This window comes from Rhinolophus ferrumequinum, chromosome 10, assembly GCF_004115265.2.
Source record: "Rhinolophus ferrumequinum isolate MPI-CBG mRhiFer1 chromosome 10, mRhiFer1_v1.p, whole genome shotgun sequence".
In the NCBI taxonomy this organism is placed as follows: Eukaryota; Metazoa; Chordata; class Mammalia; order Chiroptera; family Rhinolophidae; genus Rhinolophus; species Rhinolophus ferrumequinum.
In genome coordinates this window covers 66,414,174-66,435,902 of record NC_046293.1, presented here as the reverse complement: position 1 = coordinate 66,435,902, position 21,729 = coordinate 66,414,174, and the positions used below count along the sequence as shown (strand labels likewise).

General features: G+C 37.5%; 1 protein-coding gene across 5 annotated transcripts in view; it reads left to right on the top strand.

Moving 5' to 3' along the window:
- PTPRR (protein tyrosine phosphatase receptor type R) overlaps positions 1–21,729 on the top strand; it is a 245,428-nt gene that overhangs the window by 145,802 nt on the left and 77,897 nt on the right. For all 5 annotated transcript variants that reach the window (XM_033118286.1, XM_033118287.1, XM_033118288.1 and 2 more), the window contains one exon: positions 12,679–12,941. In XM_033118286.1, coding sequence (XP_032974177.1) covers positions 12,679–12,941 — 263 coding nt within the window. The remainder of the gene's footprint in view (positions 1–12,678; positions 12,942–21,729) is intronic.

Sequence of the window (21,729 nt, the reverse complement as noted above, 5' to 3'; positions counted from 1 at the left end):
TGTACAATTCCAAGTATACAACATTCTAGAAAAGGCAAACCTATAGAGACAGTAAAAAGATCAGTGCTTTGCCAGAGGTTGGGTGGGGAGGGATGAATAAGTGAAGCAGATGTTTAGGTCAGTGCAACTATTCTGTATGATACTATGGTGGTGGATATATGACATTGTGGATTTGTCAAAACCCATAGAATGTACACAAAGATTGACTCTATTCTAGACTATAGATTTCAGTTCTAGACTATAGATTTCAGTTAATTCTATCAGTAGTGGCTCAGCAATTACCATAAATGTACCACACTAATGCAAGATGTTAATACTGAGGGAAATTGTTTGGGGAAGTGGGGAGTGGGGTATAGAGAACCCTGTATTTTCTCCTAATTTTTTCTGTAAATGTAAAACTGCTCTAAAAAATTTAAGTTCATTAATTTTTTTTAAACAATCAAACAGTGTTAAGTACCATGAAGAGAGAATATAGTGAGAGAAGCAAAGCGATCTGAGACATGCAAATGTGGGGAAATGGCCTCCCAGGCAGAGGTTATGGTGGGAACAGCTGAGGTGGGGATAAGCTTAGCCTCTCTGGATTCAAGGAGAAGAGTGGAAGCTAAATGCTTTAAGCAGAACTTTGATGTATATTTAAAAGATCTAGTTCTTTGCTAGTGCAGTGTGGTTGGGAACACAGCATGGGGTGAATGTAGAAGTAAGAAGACTCTTCTGAAGGATAAGACCTGATGACAAAGATGATGATGGTCCAGAGTAATGGGTGATGGTGGAGATAGAAAGATGTGAAAAACTGAGATTTATTTGTAGGTGGAACTGACAGGACTGTGTACTGATTCTCAGGGAGAAGGAAAGAAAATAATAATAATAATAATAATAATAATAATAATAATAATAACGACTCCTGGGTTCTTTGTCTGACTACCTGAATGGTCATGTTCTCATTTCCTGGGAGCAGTACACATTGGAGGTGGGGAGTAGTAAGAGAAGTAATACTCCTGGTTTGTATTCCAATAGTTCTTGGATAAATGAAAGAAAGTAATAGAATGATATATTTCAAACACTATCTTAGATTTTAATATGAAAGTGTCACTTAAAAAAACAAACAGGGGAATGAACCATCAGCACATTGAAAGGAGTTAATATTGATTAAAAAAATTAATAAACACTACCTAACAGACAAGACTAAGATGAAGTTAAGTTTATCTGATGTGACTTAAGAACTAACAAGTCAACAATTCACATTTACAGACATGTCAAATGTGATTGTCTAAAATAAGCTTATCTTTGTAAATGTCCTAATGTTTTTGATAATGATGTTGATTTAAAGTTAAGTTTTTTACTTAGATTTTTCAGTAATAGTTATGCTATCACTTTTGTGATTCTTAAGTATATATATTTCAATTCTGTTTCTCATAATTTTATTGATTCCATGGCAAAAGATATAACTCAGAATTTTTCCTCTGGCATTAATTATATTTATGGAAGATCAAACAATATTATTTCCATCCAATCTTCCTACATACCATAAAAATGAAAAGCATGTGGTTTTATTATGAAATTATATAGGTAAATTGCTGTAATGGAGCATTACGTGTGCTGTATAATAATAACATAAGGCTTGGCAAAATTTTTGAAATGTGGCATATTGTTTACTTTCCTTAAAAAAAAAAAAAAAAAAATATATATATATATATATGTTGCCAGGCACAAAATTAGACATGCATGACATTTTCAAATGTGCGACTTATTTAGCACCTTTCAACTGTGAATGTATAGTGGGTGGAGCGATAAATAGACAAATACAATTTTCCAAGAAAAAATGTGTGGGCAACTTCCAATCCATTCAGTCTGTTTTAAGTGGAGGAAATATATTACTAAGAAGAATTATTTCTAAACTTGAATAAATAATAGAAAGAATATTTTATCATCTAATTTAGACCTTCAAATGTACTTAGAGATTTAGTAACATGTGCAAAGGTATTTATGAAATGTAAGTAGAGATATTTACAAGCCAGATTGCTTCTAGAAAGCAATTTTAGAAAACATATAAAAACAGCTGTTTTGGTCAATAAAAACATTGGCATATTAGACCCATAGAAGAGCCATCCATATATTATACAAAGAGTTTCTATAGTCATGTCTTGTTAGCTGAGGCAGGAAATCCTAGATCAGATGACTGCTACAGCCTGAACATTACATAGTAAATACATGTCCAAGGTGGACACAAATAGTCACACTTTTCTAACTTGTTATGTAAAATCCCCTAGAGATTAGGGGGAATGGGTTTTAATTTTTTACTGTATTAAGAAAAGCCATTTAGCTAAGAATGCAACCTTCTTACTATGAAGAAAAATAGTAACAACAATAATAATTCGTTTCTTCCATTTATTTCATATTTACTGATACTAAATTTACTGCCTGGTACTAAACATTTTATGTATTTTTTTAAACAACTTAATGTGGTGTGGTTGACATACAAAAAGCTGTACATATTTAATGTATACAACTTGATGAGTTTGGAGATAAGTATACACCCATGAAAACGTCACTGCAATCTATGCCAGTCTACCTATCACCTCCAAAGTTTCCTCCCATGCTCTTTATTATTATTTTGGTTGTGATAAGAATACATAACATAAGATCTACCCTCTTAGCAAATTTTAAGTATTACTAACTATAGGCTCTATGTATAAACACTTAATGAATATTAGTTTCCTAATTTTACTCATGAGAATAACCAAGGTTCAGAGAAGATAAGTGACTTGAAGAAGAACAGATAATATGTGGGTATAGGTGTGTGTGGAAAGGGGTTGGGGGGGATGGTGTCTGAGGAGAGGGGTTGGAATTCAAGTCCAAGTCTATCTGGATTAAAAGTATGAACTCTTTACTATGGATAGCATAGTCAAACTGTGGTTTCTTTTAGTTCTATCATTCTATCTTGTGAACATCTATTTCTTGCCACAAAGAGGTCCAATAACAGGATGAAAATACCTGTATTAATCAGAGCCACTCAACATTAACAGAACTGACAATGTGTACCACACCATACCTACTGTGGGCTCATCTCTATTTTTGCACTTAGTATCTTGTACTGGATATACTTTTCACATGTCTGTTTCTTCTGCGAGTTTCCAGAAGACAGGGTTAAGTGCCATCTTTGCCTCCACAATGTCTTGTTTCTAGAATATAGTAAGGGTTGATTCGTGTTTATTCAGTTAAAAGAAATAAATGGGAATTACAGTCAAGATGGCAGAGTAGGTAAATGCTGTGCTTACCTCCTCTCGTGACCACATCAAAATTATAACTAAACTACAGAATAACCATCACTGAGGATCACCTAAAGTCTAGCTGAACTGAAGCTCTACAACTAAGAACACACAGAAGAAGCCACCTCAAGACTGGTAGGAGGAACAGAGACATGGAACAAGATGTTATGGCACCTGTGTGTCACCATTAAAAACTGAAAGGGACATCGCAGCTGTGAGGTTCCCTTTCACCAGGAGTAAGGGTTCCAACCCCACACCAGACTCCCTAGCCCAATGGTCCAGTGCTGGGGAGAGAAGTCCCCATAACTTCTGGCTGTGAAAACCAGCAGGGATTGTGTCTAAGTGAGACATGGGCAGCTTCAGTCCTAGGTGCTCCTCTTAAAGTGCCTGTGCACAGACTTGCTCACTGATGGACTCACTCACTCTGAGCTCCAGTGCGAGAACATACTCAATTCCTCCCTGTATGTCTCTGAGCTCCAGAGACATACACGGAGGAACTGAGTTGTCTGGCTTCAGGATGAGTGCTGGAGGGGCAGCTTTCTCCCAGACGGAGGAGCTGGCAGAAGCCATTGTGTCTTTGTTGAGCCCTTCCCGCTCAAAAGGTGCAGGTGACCACCATATCTGAATCTCCATCAACCTGGCTAACACTGTTTGTTCACCCCACCCTGGTGATTCCCAGAGACCCCCCCCCACTCCACCTAATTTTCAGCACACCAAAGCTGCTTCCAGTGGCTTTTCCATATAAACTGCCTGTCTTGCTGCAGACTTTCCTAAAATCTCTCAAAAGTTCACAAAACCCAAACAAGCAGCATCTGCTTTCAGTATGTCCCATACCTCTTGCTGAGCAGCCCTAAAACCAGCACTAGCGACAGCCAGCCTCAGTTCCCAGCTAGGCCTCTCAAGGCACCTCCAAGCACAGCACGACTGGCAACCATCTGTCGATTGTTTTGTGGCACATTCCAGGTGGCCCCAAGAAGGGCACAGACTGTGGCTGAACTTGGCTTGCAGCAGGCCCCTCCCAGGAGGCCCTGGGAACCAGCATGCCCAGAGGCCAGTTTTGCACCAAATCAGAGTCTCACCCAACTGCCTCCAAGGACAACATACACAAAGGGCAGACTGGGCATGCACCAGAGCCCTGCTAAAGTGAATCCTGCTCTGTAGGTTCAGCTCCTGCACAACAGCTCCTCCACTGTAGTCATGACCATTCCTGAAAACCAGTCAGCACAAGGGTGAGTCCCTCGTATTGATGTGCGAACAGCAACCAAGTCTCAACTACAATAAGAGGGTACACAAACCCATTCAAGGGACAACCTGGAGCACCTGGCTCTAGTGACCAAGAAGACTGTGCCACTGGGTCTCACAGAACACCTACAATATAAGGCCATTCTACAAAGACAAGGAGGCATAGCAGCCCTACCTAATACATAGAAACAAACACATGGAGACAGCCAAAATGGGGAGACAAAGAAATATGTTCCAAATAAAAGAACAGAACAATGCTCCGGAAAAAGAACTAAATAAAATGGAGACAAGCAACCTACCTAATTCAGAGTTCAAAGCAGTGGTTATAAGGATGCTCAATGATCGCAGGGAGAACTTCAACAAAGAGAAACATTTTAGGAAACATTTTATGTTTCCTAACATAAAATGAAAATAGAAGGCATAAAAAAAGAACCAGTCAGAAGTAAAGAATACAATAACTGAAATGAAGAATACATTAGAGAGAATCAACAGTAAATTAGGGCCAGCCCGGTGGCTCAGGCAGTTGGAGCTTCGTGCTCCTAACACCAAAGGCTGCTGGTTCAATTCCCACTTGGACCAGTGGGCTCTCAACCACAAGGTTGCTGGTTCAACTCCTCGAGTCCCACAAGGGATGGTGGGTTGCGCCCCCTGCAACTAGCAATGGCAACTGGACCTGCAGCTGAGCTGCACCCTCCACAACTAAGACTGAAAGCACAACAACTTGACTTGGAAAAAAGTCCTGGAAATACACACTGTTCCCCAATAAAGTCCTGTTCCCCTCCCCAATAAAAAAAATCTTTTAAAAAAACCCAGTAAATTAGACAAAGCAGAGGACTGAATCAGCAATTTAGAAGATAAGGTAACAGAAAACACCCAATCAAAACAGCAAAAAGAAAAAATGAATCCAAAAAAATGAGGATAGTTTAAGGGATCTCTGGGACAACATCAAATGTACCAACATTTGCATCATAAGGGTACCAGAAAGGAAAGAGCAAGAGCAAGGAACTGAAAATCTATTTGAAGAAAATAGGGATGAAAATCTTCCCTAACCTGGTGAAAGAAATAGACATACAAGCCTAGGAAGCACAGAGAGTCCCAAACAAGATTAACCCAAAGAGGGCGACACCAAAACACATCATAATTAAAATGCCGAAGGTTAAAGACAAATATTCTGTTAAAGACAGAATCTTAAAAGCAGCAAGGGAAAAGCAGTAGTTACTACAAGGGAACTGACAATTTCAAAAAATTGTCAGCTGATTTCTCAACAGAAATTTTGTAGGCCAGAGGGGATTGGCAGGAAATATTCACAGTGATGAAAAACAAGCACCTACAACCAAGATTGCTCTACCCAACAAAGCTATCACTAAGAATTGAAGGACAGGTAAAGAGCTTCCCAGACAAGAAAAGGCTAAAGGTGTTCATCATTACCAAACCAGTATTACAAGGAATCTTAGAGGGACTACTTTAAGATGGAAAAAATGATTTTAAAAAAAATGAAATAAAATGGCAATAATACAGTAACAAAAACGTACTATCTTAAATTACTTTCAATGTAAGTGGATTAAATGCTCCAATCAAAAGGTAGGGTGGCTGGCTGAATAGATAAGAAAACAGAACCCTTACATATGCTGACTACAAGGGACTCACTTCAGATCAAAAGACACATACAGACTGAAACTAAAGGGATGAAAATATTTCATGAAAATGGAAACAAACAAACAAAAAATCTGGAGTAGCAATACTTATACCAGACCAAACAGACTTTAAAACAAAGGCTATAACAAGAGACTAAGAAGCAACCAGTAATCCCACTTCTGGGTATTTATCCAAAGAAACCCAAAATGCTTCTTCAAGGGGACATGTGCTTCCATATGTTCATTGCAGTATCATTTACAATGGCCAAAATATGGAAGCAGCCTGAGTATCTGTTGATGGATGAATGGATAAAGAGGAGGTAGTACGTATATACAATGGAATATTGTTCCGCCAGGGAAGGGAATGGGTTTGTGCCATTTGTGGCAGCATGGATGGACCTGGAAGGTATTGTGCTGAGTGGAGTATGTCAGACAGAGAAAGACAGATGCAATGTGATTTCACTTATATGTGAAATCTAAAGAACAAAATAAACAAACAAAACAGAAACAAACTCATAGATATAGAGAACATTTCAATGGTTGCCAGATGGAAAAGGGATTGAGGAGGTGGGTGAAAAAGGGGAAGGAATTAAGTACAAATTGGTAGTTACAAAGTAGTCATGGGGATACAGAGTATAGCATAAGAAATATAGTTGGTAATTTTGTAATAACTATGTATAGTGTCAAATGGGTACTAGATTAATCAGGGTGATAGATGGGAGTGGGGTTGGGGGGGCTGATGAAAAATGTGAAGGGATTAAGAAATACAAATTGGTAGGTATAAAATAGTCATAGGGATGTAAAGTAAAGCATAGTGAATATAGTGAATGATACGGTAATAACTATGTATAGTGCCAGGTGGGTACTAGACTAGTCAGGGGCATCACTTCTTAAATTACATAAATGTCTAACCACTATGCTGTACATCTGAAATTAATATAAAATAATACTGAATGTAAACTGTAATTGAAAAATTAAAAGGGGGGAACATGAAACGGAATAAGAGGTACAAATTTCCAAGTATAAAACAAATCAGTCATGGGAATGTAACGTACAGCATGGGGAATATAGTCAATAATATTGTGATAACATAGTACAGTGTCAGATGGTTACTAGACTTATCACGGTGATCTCTTCTTTAGGTATATAAATGTCAACTAACTATGGTTACACCTGAACCTAATAATATTGTATGTTAGCTATATTTTAATAAATATCTTAAAGAAAAAAAGAATGAGACATTTCAGAATGAACTGTAAATATTGTAAGAACACATGCTATGGACTGTTGGTGGTATTTTAAAATTTGCACATGTATTAATTTCAACAGATGTTTTGTGTTACCTACTTACAAGATTTTTTAAAGGAACATTGTTAAGTAACAAAAGATTCTTTTTAACTTCCTCCCACTTCTGTGTTCCCCTGCTTCTCTTCTTCCTGCTATTATTTTATTCTCTTGCTATAGTTTGACTTTTAAGCTCTTCTCATTCAATATTCCTTTCTCTTTTCCTTTTCCAAATAATCAAAAGATTTTATTGCATCATAAGATTCAAGCAACAGGCTCTAAAGGTAAATTCAAAAATCTTGACTTGCTGTTGCTATGGTAAGCTTTTAGGTTGAGCTTTGAAACAAAGTGCATCCACACAGAGAAATATACATATGCTGTACTCCAGACCTCAAGCTGTGCCGAGGGAAATCTCTGACATATTTTTCCAGAGGCTTTGGGAAAGAGGTTGGAAAGAAAGATGTGGTATAGAGAAGAAATAGTAGCGGTAAATGATCATAGGCTTAAGTCAGGAATCCTGGATTCTAGACTTTATTCTAACCTTCCATAAATTATTCAAGAACTCTGGGTTTAAATGTGAAATGAGCAGATCATACCAGGTGATTTTATGATCACAGGTTATCACAGGTTTCTCAGTGACAGCACTGTTGGCATTTTGGACTGGCTAATTTGCTGTGGGGAGGACGTCTGTCCTATGCGTTGTGTGGTGTTTAGCAGTACACCACACTGGAAAGAACTACTATCTGCCCACTAGATGCCAGTAGAATCCCACGCACACCCCAGTATGACAACCAAAAAACATCTCCAGACAATGCCAAGTGTCCCCGGAAGGGCAAACTTCCTGCTGCTTGAGATCCACTGCCTTACAGTTTAATTTCATGACAAACGCCCTATTGCCAAGTAGCAAACTCCTCAGGTTTTTTCCACATTTTTTTCAGACAGCCTAGTCTCTCTCTTGAGTCATTTTAAACAGTTTCTTATAAGCATTGTGCACGCTCTAAGTTCTACTTTTCCCTAATTAGAGATGTAGCAATCAGTTTGTACACACACTATATAAAGATGGTTTTAAAAATTGACCTTTAACCAGAGATGAAGTAAACAGATTACTGTAAAATACGTGACAAAGGTTTCTCATCAAGAACATAAGCTCGTGAATAGTAAAGAAGGACTTTGGACTAGAGCTTGTTTTATATTAATAGAATCATAAAAGTGACCTGTCAAGAGCTGTTAAGAAAGCCAACATTTTCTTGGCTTCCTCGTTTTCATTTTTGAACTGTGCTTCTTCAAAACTCAAATGTAAACAGACAAGCAATTGTTCTAACATACGTATTGTATTTCCATGTGAAGCACTTAGAATATACAATATATGCGTTATCTTCTATTTGTATTTTTTGTAAAGGTACAATATATTTGATTCTGTTCTCATTCAAGAAAGTAACTTTCTTACAATTAAAAAAAATGATCCCTTTTTAAATTACATTGCCTCGCTGTTTAGTATGTATGTGTTTAGCTTACCACATATGTGTCATCTGACTGGCATTGTTCTCGTGAGGGTTGATTTTGCAGAGTGGTGTGGTGGCAAAGTGTCTTTTGAGGGTTATGGAAAGTGAAGAGAAGCAAAAAATTAAAAACTTCCCCATCCTTAGGCGTTATACACAGGATAAGGAGATTCATCTTCAGTATTTTCTGTCCTATAATTTGTTACTGAAATTAATTATAGTAACAGTAAGAAGACTTGTCCCTTAGCTTTAGACATCCTTTTTTCTTGGTAATATTTGTAGTACTATTAACAGTAATATTTGTCACGGGAATATTTAGAACCCATCGTTTTCCAAATTTTAAGATTTAGTTTTACTCTACCAGAGTCAATGTATACTCCCAGTATGAAAATTACCGGTTGTGAAGTACACTGACCTAAAAGACAATAAGAGTTCTCTTTAATTTCTTCGCAATTCAAATTACAACATGAATTCCTAGTTATGCCTCAGATGTGCATAGTCCTTTTCTTAAGAAGAACTTTCCATCCATAAAAGGTATACTCTTAGATTTGGTGGTTTTTGAACTCAGTGGTGAGATCACATCTGCTGCAGATGTGATTTCAGTCAATTCTTCAAGAATGACTAGTGTGGTGAAGAGCTGCACCAGAGGCTGTGTAAGGGAGTGGAAAGTGCATAGGCCTGCAAAACAGAATGATGTTAGCGCTCAGCTCTGCCACGGCTAAACACTGGCTTTGGGGAAGCTGCGTTATTTAGCTAGACTGCAATTTTCTTAATGTATCATTAGATCAGAAGGACCTCTCGTCACTATTCTAATTCCGATTCCCTCTGTATCCTAATTAAAATGTCACTTAACGTACATTCACCCCTATTTCTTTTACCTCTCTGCCCTCTCCCAATCTTCTTCCTTGTTACTACAATCTGAGATGTTGGACCTGAGACATAGTTAAATTTGCTTTTCACTCTGTGTCTAAATAATTCTCTATGTCCCTTTTATATCACAATTTTTCATTCTTTAGTTCTTAATTTTGAGTCATCTTTCTCATGACGTTGAGTACATTTTTTTCAGGAGGGGTACATAGGTGGTATATTTTCTTGCATATTTGAGGAAGTCTTTCTGTTGGCTACTTACACTTGAACATCAGTGTATCTAAGCCATGGAATTCATGTATCCTTTGTAACATGGATTTTTTTTCAAAGTCATGAAAATGGTTCCATTTTCGTTTCACATTTATTCTTCTTTCAAGTGACATATGTAGTTTTTTAAAACTAAGAATGTTTTTCATTCCATATCCCTAAATGCCATAAGAACAGGAAATAGTCTCTTTTGTTCATAGCAGAATACTCTGTACCTTTCACAATACATGAAATAGTGGGCACTGAAAATAGTTTTCAATGGCTTCCTTCTCTTTCATTTACTCTGGTTTATCATTTACAGTGACTCTTCTGACTTCCATATCCTATCTTTTATCTTCATATTCATTTCCTTATCCTTTTCCTCTTGATTCTAGGAAGTGTGTCAACTTTGTATTTTATGCCATTGATTATATTTTCTGCATTGTCATCTCTATTCTTTATTGCTTGCAAAGATTTACATCCTGCTATTGAGTTTTCATTTCTTTGAATTCTTTTTTTTTTGTTTGTTTTGCAAAGAGGTTCCTCTTTCTGAAATAATCTACAAGGTCACCTTCTTTTTTTTTTTTTTAAAGATTTTATTGGAGAAGGGGAACAGGACTTTATTGGGGAACAGTGTGTACTTCCAGGCCTTTTTTTTCCAAGACAAGTTGTTGTCCTTTCAATCTTAGTTGTGGATGGTGCCGTTCAGCTTCAAGTTGTTGTCCTTTCAGTCTTAGTTGTGGAGGGCACAGCTCAGCTCCAGGTCCAGTTGCCGTTTTCTAGTTGCAGGGGGCACAGCCCACCATCCCTTGTGGGAGTCAAACCAGCAACCTTGTGGTTGAGAGGATGCGCTCCAACCAACTGAGCCATCCAGGAAGCAGCACAGCTCAAGGTGCCGTGTTCAATCTTAGTTGCAGGGGGGGGAGCCCACCATCCCTTGTGGGACTCGAGGAGTTGAACCAGCAACCTTGTGGTTGAGAGCCCACTGGCCCATGTGGGAATCGAACTGGTAGCCTTTGGAGTTAGGAGCATGGAGCTCTAGCCGCCTGAGCCACCGGGCCAGCCCGAATTCTTTTTTTTAATCTCAGTTTGATACCTTTTCATCTTAGACTGTTGTATTTTTATTTCATCCTGATTTTTTTTGTAATCTTATTTTGTTCAGTAGACTTTTTTTTTTTTAACCAATATATTTTGAGAATACTGGGGATATATTTTCTAAAAGTTTCCTAAAATAAACTATCAAAGGTATTTATTTCCTCCACAATCTAGGTGAATACTTTCCTAACTCTCTTCTCTGTTTGTTCATCTTTTAACAAGAAAAAAATATATTTGGACTTTGTATCTTTCCCATAGATTTAAAATATAGAGATTACTAGAATTTAAAGGAACTTTGAAAGAAAAGGAAAGAATTAGTATCATAACTAGTTAGGATAAATGTGATTGAAAAATGCCAGAAAAGCCCTCTTTCCTAACATAACACTAATTGAGTTCATGGATTCCAGAAATTAAACAAAGGAGCTCAATTGGCCTAAAGCTTTAGAAGGTGCAGATGTTATCAGTGCCATGATTGCAGGTAATGGGTAAATCAGCTCTTCATGTAAATTAACTAATCAAGTCACTTCCTTGAACAGACTTGAAGAAGCATGAGACCATTTAGTTTCTGCAGGTTTTGGAGTAGAGAAGTCAGCATCAAGAGAAGAGAAAAAATATCAAATTGTTATTTTGTACACTTTAAACTTGTATAATATTATGTGTCAATTATATCTGAATAAAACTGGAAAAAATAAATACATTTTAAAAAGAAAAGAGAGAAACAGCCTATTAATAGGGGAACCTGAGAACAGGAAAGACAGACTTTGCTTATCTCACCATATGGTCCATTGGAGTATCCTAGCCAAGTCAGTTCAATTCTTTCAAAAGTTTAAAAGTGAAGAGTCTACCATTTCTGAATTATATTAGCCATTCAAGAAAGAGCTCCGAGAATGGAGGAAAGTGATACTTTTGCTTTTTTCTACATGCATTAAAAACTAAAAAGAGAAAGGGATAAGAAAAAAACATTCTGGTTATCCAAATTATTCTTTGATAGATGCCCTAAATTTAATTATTTCAAGTATTTACCAGATACACAAGTTAATACACAACAAACATAACGTAAGAAATTATGATTTATAGCTTAACTATTCTTTCATTAATATTTCGCAAGATTTTATTCTTATGTGTTGTATTGAATGCAGATCTTTGTTTTTATAAATGTCGCAAGCACATATTTCATGGCTATTCCTTTTTTAAGCCTTCCATTTCACTCATTTTTAAGTCAGAACTTACATGTGACCAAACTGACATCTGGCACTATTACAAAATTAGCCAAATTTGTTTTTAATAATATTTAAGGAATAAATTCACATACATATATATTTAAGATGTTTGTGCACCATAACTAGAAACACCAAGTATATCCTTTTGAGAGAAATTTCAACACCACAAAACTGAGAAATCATCTTAGAATTCTTTCCTTATTTGTATTACTATTAAACCTTTATTTTGGTTTGTGTTCTAGGTTGAGGTGGAGGAGATCCTATTTTGTTATTGAGTGTGAAAAAAGGTGACAGGAGCTCTTTCTCTTTATATCTCCTTCTATAGATTCTTTACAGATTAAAAGAAAAGTTGCAGCTTTCTTTGAGACAAGATAAAGAGAAAAATCAGGAGATCCACCTATCCCCGCTCGCATTACCGCCAGCACAATCTGAGGCAAAGACAGTCAACAGCATGGTCCAGCCTGAGCAGGCCCCGAAGGTACTAAGTGTGGTCGTGGACCCTCAAGGCCGATACGCTCCTGAGATCAAAGCTACCACCTCTGCCTGCCCTTCACCTTTCAAAATGAAGCCCATAGGACTTCAGGAGAGGTAAGAGCTTCTGTATCACCCTACTTGTTGCTTTTTTTTTTTTTTTAGAGTATTCACCAACCGAAAAGGCTAGAACTAGAGATGTTTGGCATAGTGCATAGAATTGTGTACCATTAAATGGATACCAGGAAGGAATAGTCTTTCTTATCTCCCAAAAGAATCTAGCTGTGTTCTGAAAAAAAATCTGTTAGTGATCTGATTCTGTTAAACTGGTGTAGACTCAAATCAAGTTCATCTTCAACTACAGGACAGCTTTTATAACCATTTATTGAGTGTTTTTTGTTTGTTTGTTTGTTTTTTGAGAGCCACTGACAAAGCCTCTTTAATTGTCATCAAAACTCTAGTAGATAGAAGGGCTGGAAATGAACTTAGGGTATATTCTGCCGAAGTCAACATTGTTTGGAGTAAGGTAGGAAGAGTCTACACCACAAATTAATTTTTAAAAAGGTTTCCCTCTGCTTCCTTTGGGAAAAACAAACATTACCTCCAGTTTCCTGACATTATTTTTGTTGCCTTACCTGCCTTTGTGATGTACTGATACTGATACATTCTCATTTAAAGCAAATGTGACATATGAAAACTAGAATATGCAAAATACATAAATGAAGGGTTAGTTCTTTGTTTCCCCAAAATATTAAGTAAAGCTTTCCATAGTATTTCTTAAAATAAGAAGATTCATAAAATTAAAGTCATATTTAAAATATGATTTATGTTATATTCAACATCACATGTCAGAGTAGTGGGAAAACTAAATATTTTCAAGGTATATTTCCAGATTCATTCTCACTCTCCTTTTCACTGCCTTAGGTTTTTAGATCACACATATAAATTTAATTATATTTTCCATGACACACGCCCTTCAGAAAATACAGAACAGCAGAAGACCAAGTTGGTCATTCAAATTTCTTTGAAAGTATTGTCAAAGAACAATGAATGAAGTGAAAAGAAAGGGATTTTTTGCAGGGATCTCCAAAGTCTTTTAAAGGGAGAACATAACATAAGACTTCATAACTTTGACATCATAACATAAGAAAAATGGAGAGCAATCAAATCATTCTTTCTATTTCCTCCCCCAAAATACTTGTTGGTTTCTTGCTGGATCCATGAGGGCCTCCATGTGCCATCCTCTTGCTTGGATACCACTAAACTGCTTTCTAGACTGCAGTCTGGAAGTGTGGACAAGATGGAACCTTTTTACTGAGTTTAACCACAAGTCAGGAGAACTGGATTCCAGACCCAGTTCTGCCATTTCTAGATTGAATGGCTTCATGAGCCATTCACCTATCTGAGCCTCTCTTTCTTCTTCTGTCATATAAAGGGGTTAAACCTGACTTCTTCACTTCCTTCAGGATTTTTTACTCTTTTTACCCAAATTAGTCTATGCATTTATGTTTACTTCAAAGAGAACCCTTGAAACAGGCATCTGAGCATGGGTGGGGTAACAAAGGCAAAGCGGCAAAAATGATCTGCACAGATGCAGGTAATAAGGGGGTCGTTTCCTATAGATGATTTAAGGATGGTCATAAAACTGAAAGTCAGACTAATATTTATTATCATCACACACCACCAATTCTAAGTCCGGTTAGTGGTTAAATCCTCCTGCCCTCTGTAGGCCACTGCTGGGCACATTTGAATTTCAAGGAGCATGAGGTTTATTATTCGTTTATTCATTTAAATGAAATGAATGTCTGAGAAAGGAAAGTATAGGGATGGTGTCTTGCTCGTCTCTGTGGTCCGTGTGGGAGACATTAGCAGAGCAAATGTATCACCAGTGTTCAATGGAGTCCCTGACTCCTGGTCTATAAACTTCCCTGCATCCCCTCCCATCGCCTTCCACTTCCTTCCTGCCTTAAGCAGGAGAAAAATACTCTCTCCCCAAGAGCTCCAGGTCGTTCCCTCTCACCCCTCATAACGTTAATTTCCCTCTATTTTCAATTGTGCCCTCTTTGCTAATGCTATCCCCTCAGCATAGAAACAGGTTCTCTTTTGTGTCAATAAAAAACTCCCTTAACCCAATTTCTCCTTTGGTTTTTGTCCTTCTTTCCTTTCACAGATGTGTCTTAAATAAGAAGAGTATATTTGTTGCCTTATTGGTCTTCTTCAAACCTCCATCCTTGCTATTTCTCACACGTATGTTTGCCAAGATTATCAATGGGCTAACCACAAAGCACGTTCATTTCTTTCCACATCTATCTCGAATGCCTACTTCCTGTTTGAAACTCTCTTTTCCTTTGGCCTCCAAGACATTATTTTTCTGGTTCTTGGGTGACTATATTTAGGCTCCTATAGAGACTCCTTTCTCCGCTTAACTTTAGAGTTTCATCAGAGAGGTAGATTGAGCTGGAAGTACTTTTTCAGGAATCGTTTGTGTCAAAGGTAGTAAGAGAAGAAGAGGTCGTGGTTGGATTACCCAGCAAGGAGAGATGAGGTCTAAAGGTCAGAGATGAGAGTGAGGAATGGGAAAGGAATATGGAGAGAGAAACTCAAGCATCGCTTTCTCTTGGAAGGCACTCCAAGCTTCCTCTACCTTTTCACCCTTCTTTCTCTAGTCTGCCTTCCTGACAAGGATTCAGCTACCTCTTCTCTGCTCCCCTCTACTCTAGTCCTATAACCCTGTGTGCACACAGCATTTATACATCTCTCAGATGTAGGTAAAATTTTCATTTACTATTCTGTCTTACCCCCTAGACTCTAAGTTTCTTGAGGGCACATACATGATTTAATTGTATTTTTGTCTCTTACATATAGACCATAATTGCTAAAAAGCAAGAGCTCCTGGGAATAAATGCTTGAATGAATGAACGAACGAATGAATGAATGAATATTATAATGAATAATTCTCAGGTTACCTTCCACTAGAGGTAGGTGCTTATTCTACCATCCCTTCCTCCTCTATGCTCACCTCATTTTTTTTTTTTATCATGATTCCCTACCAAGATAGGGTAGTGATGAGTTTTAAGAGTGATAAAATGTTAAGGACACGCAGTGTTCCATGCAATCAGAAAACTTTTCGGAGAGGTTTAAGCCTTAAAGCTTAATTTATGCTTATGTGTTCTGAGGTACCTTAAAAATAGCCTTGTGTTTTATGGCCCTCCATTTTACGGCCATCCTGGAGTACAATATTAACCCTCTGTTTATTGCATGAAAGTCACCATGAGCCTATAACGCTACATTATGAGTCACTTGTCTCAAAAACCTTTTGGGTCATGCCATGTAAATCTCTCATCCCTAATGGTGAGAATCTATTACTGTAACATTATTAATAATAAACTATAATTTTAGATTAAAAATAAATGAAAGGAAATATAGAGTCAAAATACATAATGTTTAACTGGTACAAAGGATATACCCTGAAAATTATGATGATTAAAGAATCATAAGGTGAGAACATAGCAGTTCCCTCTTCTTTTCTCCATATTTGTAACTAGTAAAAAAACCATATTGATTCTTGCTCCTCATGTTTTCTCATTATTGATTCTCTCTTTTTTGTAACCATCACCCTAGACCCTCATTATTTCATATTTGAATTGTTGCATCTTATAATTATAGAAATGATTTCAGGACAAATATATGTTTTATATTTCACTTATTTATATTAATTGTATTATTTTATTTCATTTATGTGCCTGATCTAATTTTTTCCTCTCCCTCAATTCACTCTGTACATTCTTCATATTTATCTTGCACTAACAATACTTGCATTATGTTACTTTGCTGTGTAAAAATCTTTAATAGCTCCCCTTTGCCTCTAGGATAAGGCACAGACCACCTTGCTGGGCCTTAGAGGTCCTATACTATCTGGCCTTGATCATTCTCTCCAAATCTGTTTGTCACTACACTCATCCAAATAAACCTTCCATTCTATCGACCCTGGTATCCCCAGTGTGCTGTGTTCCTGTCCACATTTGCACCTTTGTTTACCTGGTCCCTCTTTTCTTTCTTCTATCTATTTCTAGTCTCCAAATTCCAACACAAAATTTACTTTCATCCATCAGCCATGATACCTATCAATATCCACACTGATTTTTAACACCTCTGCATACTCACATAAACCACTTTTCTAGCAGTAATTTTAGTTAAATATGAGTAATAATTCAGAAAGGGACTTAAACTAGTTTTTGAGTGGTTTGTCCTGTCCCTTCACCAACTTATAAGAATCTTAAAGGCTCAAGATGCTCTTACGTCCCATGATTCCTATAATCCTGGTACATAGTACCACTTGAAAAATATAGAGTTAATTAATGTTCCTTTATATCTGAGGATCTGATATATTTCTAAAGAACCTTCCATAAGAACAAATAGCCTAATGATAAACTACAGAGCTGAGTCTCTGTGCTAATATTACTTCTGACATTTACTAAATAAGTGACTCAGCAGGTTAATTAAGTCCTTTGTGATGTAGTTTTCCCAGTCTACAAAATAGGTATGATAATAGGTATTCCATCTTTTTTTAAAGCATACCATAAAATTAACAATCAATATGAAATGGTATTGTGCCTTTGAAAAAGAAAAAGAAATCTAGTATTCTTTTTGTTTTTGTTCTCTGATCCCATTCCTAGGTCAGTTATATTTTTGAGCTCCGGCAAGTTGAAACTTTTTTTACTGAATTGATACAGTTGAACCTGCCATTTGAAATCATAAATGCTTTTTAAACTGTCAATTGACTTACAGTTTTCTCATCCCATTTATAAATATGTATTTTTACATTTGGCCATCTAATGTTATTTAACAGCTCTCGGTATCAAATTGAATCCATTTTCATCTAAGGAATGAATTCATTTCCCGTGGTGAGTCTGATTGTAGAGATACATTCAGATGCCTGCTCCCCACCTACTACATGTGTAACTTGGAAACTGTTTGTTCACCTGTAAAGAGAACAGCATGTGCTTTGCACAGCTCTTGTGACAGTTAAGCTAGACAACCAATGTCATGTGCCTGGCACAGCATGAGGCCATAATCAGATCCTGTTCCCTCTTCTTTTGTCCCAACCCTATCCTCCTCAAATTCCTCACTTGTCACTCTCAAGGAAACGGTATACAAGCCAGGTTCCAAATGCCCAGTAAACTGAGATCACATTCAGACCCTAGAATGATATATTTTTTCAGTGGGAAGACAGAGAATTTCTAAATATGAGTTTCTGCAAATTTCCCCATTAGGCCACTGTATGATTAATAGCCAATTGTATGGAAAGGAAATTAACAAACAGGTAGAATCACATTATTTCCTGATTTTTCTTAGTTGATATTCTATTAGAAGTAAAAAGTGAGCAAGGACAGCTATCTAAGAAAGGAAGGGTAAACTCATTGTAACGTGGCATTCTCACTCCTGACTTAAGTTTTCCTCAATGATCAGTTAGTGAGCCAGTAGGAATACGGCATTAACTGGGGTTGTCTTTCTATCACAACCAGGCCTCTGCAGATCTGGGAGGGGCACCACAGCGTTACTGCACTTGCTAAAGGTTACAACCCTAGTTATAGTAGTTACAATAGAGCTAAATGTATACTCCAGGTTTCTTTGATGTTTCCAGGCTCTTATATACATACACACAGCCTCTTCCAAATAAACACCATTTGTTCTCATGGAACCCATGGCCCAGCGCTGTTTAATACAGTCTTTCAACCATGACTCATTTGCTCTGCCAGAAAATATGGGGATCATACAGATAACAAACAACCATTTAGAAGTCAATTCTAATTTGACCCCAAGTAACCTCAATAACAATAACAACTCAAGAAAATTTATTGACCCTTTACATGCCCATGAGATATTCACTCATTATCTCATTTAATCCTCACCGGGGACTTATTATCCCCTCCTTACAAGGAGGAAACGAATGCTCAGAGAGTGTAAGTTACTGCCTAAATAACATAATAGTAAGTTACTGTGGGGTGTGAGAGTGACAAATAGAATCTGAGCCCAAGCAGTCTGGCTCCAGGGGTATATACCTAATAAGAACTTTAGGGGTGGGGGGAACATCTATCCTAGATTGTATGGAAATAAGTAAAAACTACATTAGAAATCAATATATTTAGTAAATAAGTATATTATAGAATGTCATACTGTTTTTCCTGTTAGCAAAGTTCATGCTTGGCTTTTGGAATGTTTTTCAGATTCTAAATCATGTAAAATTCAATTTTGTGCAGGAGGTTTACAACACTCAAGGTGGATAACCATTTTATTGCCAATCTAGAAACTCATTGTCAGTCCTAGTCTTTTTTTCATCTGCATGGTCTCATTCTAGAGGCCCAGTGATAACCCAACATAAAGGATGAGGGTGCTGGCAAACATGAATAATAGTAAAGAAGCCACAATGAGAGAGAGAGAGAGCACAATAATCCAGAAAAGTCAAGCCAGAACTGTTCTCAAGGGATCTGGAAGGGAGATCTCTATATTGCTCAAACTGGGTAATAACTGAGCCCATCTCACTATGTGTGTGGTGGACAGTGGACATGGGAAGGCACATGTTCGTGCCCCTCCACCAAACTGCTGCTCCTGCTGTGGGAAGACGACAAATAATGAAAGCTAAGGTACTGACCACGAACCTACCATACACCACGCACTGCGCTAAATGTATTTCTCGTACACTCTGTATGACACCCCCTGAGGCAGGTACTATTCTTCTGCCCTTCTTGCAGGTGAACTAACAGAGACTTAGAAAGATTGAATAACATGTTCAATGTCACAAAGAAATATAGATGGAGTTGGAGGCTCAAATCTGACCAGTCTGACTATAAAACATGCACAGAGCCGCTATGTTCCGCCGCCTCCTGGGTGATACAGATGATAACATTGTAAGCTTCTCTTATGGTTGATGATCATGTCCTTGTAAAATACTTTTATGGGAATGTCCAGAGTTGGGAAGACATCAGAAACACTCAGGAGCCCTTCATTAATAGTGATTGTCAAGCTGTTTTCCTCTTTATTTGTAGGAGAGACATGATAGCATTTTTATGTCATGGGTTGGGGTTCTGAAGGGTTAGAAAAAAAATTGAAAGGGTTCTTTATTTAAAAAACAACAACAACACTGAGATTAAGAAAACGGAGGCAAACATTTTGAAAACTGCCTAAAAATGAATGGTTAGTCATGAGACCAAAGGTAATAGTGGTAAAAGAAAGAAATGACGGTGGATACAACCCAAAGAGCATAGTACAGGTGCCAATATATATTTTTAAGGAATTGAAAGTAATAGAGTTCTTCCTAACAAAGTAAAATACTTGACCACCACATATTGGCAAGCATATGTGACCTAGCTTCTCTCCAAATAGGCTGAAATGTTTGAGCCTTTGTGGCTGATTAAGTCCCGAAAATGTAGACCTGGAAGTGGCTCTAACAGCAATCACTATAATCGCTCCTTTCCTCTCCCCACCTTTCTTTTTCCCCACACGTGGCCCCTGGCGGAATAACAGGACTAAGTCGAGTCCTCTCACTGCTGTATCTTCCACCAGACCACCCATCACACAGGCTGCCGCATCCTGAGATTCAGTATCAACATGCCCATCCTTCAACATCCAGTAACTTGCAACCTGATCCTCTTCACTGGCTTTCAGCTTTACTGGGTGGTCCCCATTTCCACCCGCACTATTGGGGAGCAAGACCCGATCACTTCCTGAACTCTTAGAGTCATTCTGTAGGACGTGACCTGTTTGTAGAGAGAATTATGCTTGTTTCCCCTCGCTGCACAATGTTGGCTTTCCTCTACAGGGTTTTCCTTGTCTGGACCCTAAAGAGGTTGTTGTGGTATAATTTTGGGGGGTTTGTGTTCACTGATTCCTCTAACTGTGATCGAATTAGAGTGTAGTACTGTGAAGAGTACTAAATGCTGTGTTTTCTAAAATGAGATTTCCAGTCTTTGCGAGGGGCTCGTGCTCCAAATCTTGACGTTCAAGTTGACAGAATTAGGTGAAATGGCCTTTTTTTGTAGAAGCATTTTAATCAGGGCAGGCACAGATAATTCCCAGAGTACACTTCGCTTCCTATTTTGAGAGACCCGCTCTGAATCTTAGTTACTGTGTCAGGAGACTTTATCTTGCAGGCAAAGGCGTTTACCTTTGTCGTTATTTGAAATGTGTCATAAAGCTACAGCTCAGGGTCCCACTATAACTGTATGAACTGCTCGAACATTTTCCTATGACGTGAGCGACCACTCTGTTTTCATACAATTTTCCCAGCTGTTGCTTCATGGACCTCTATAGCAAAACAGTGAAAAATCGCGGATCACCCATGACAGGTAACTTGAGCAAAATTAAGTTATTTTTCAACTGATGGTTTTGGTTTGGTTTGGTTTGGTTTGGTTTTACCTGTAAGTATGTTATAAATGTTAAAGAGTCATTTCCACTTAGCCATGCATCATGAATATCTGGGTGTAATTTAAACATGGTTGGAGGGCTCGGTTCTCAGATATAATCAGAAACCAGCCTGGATGAATCCTGATTGTAGTATGTGGAAATAGTGTCCTCTAGTGGAGAACTACATGTTAAAGCATTCATTAGCTAGTCTCATCTAGGGAAAAGAAAGCTGGCTCTTATTTTTGTTTTAAAAAAATTAAATTAAAATCCATAAAGACTTCAATGTCCTCTCTGGCAAGTGAGGTATAACCTCTTTTGGCAGATACTTTAAAAAAAAAAAGGTCTTGGTGTAGTAATGAAAGAAATAACAAATAGGTGTGAACATGTTAAATATGATGTGCTTTCTTAATATTTAGCATCCAATCATTTTCATTTCTCATTTTATCCACAAGTAATTTTAAGGACAATGTGTCAATGAAATTACTATTGCCTAGTATGTCTT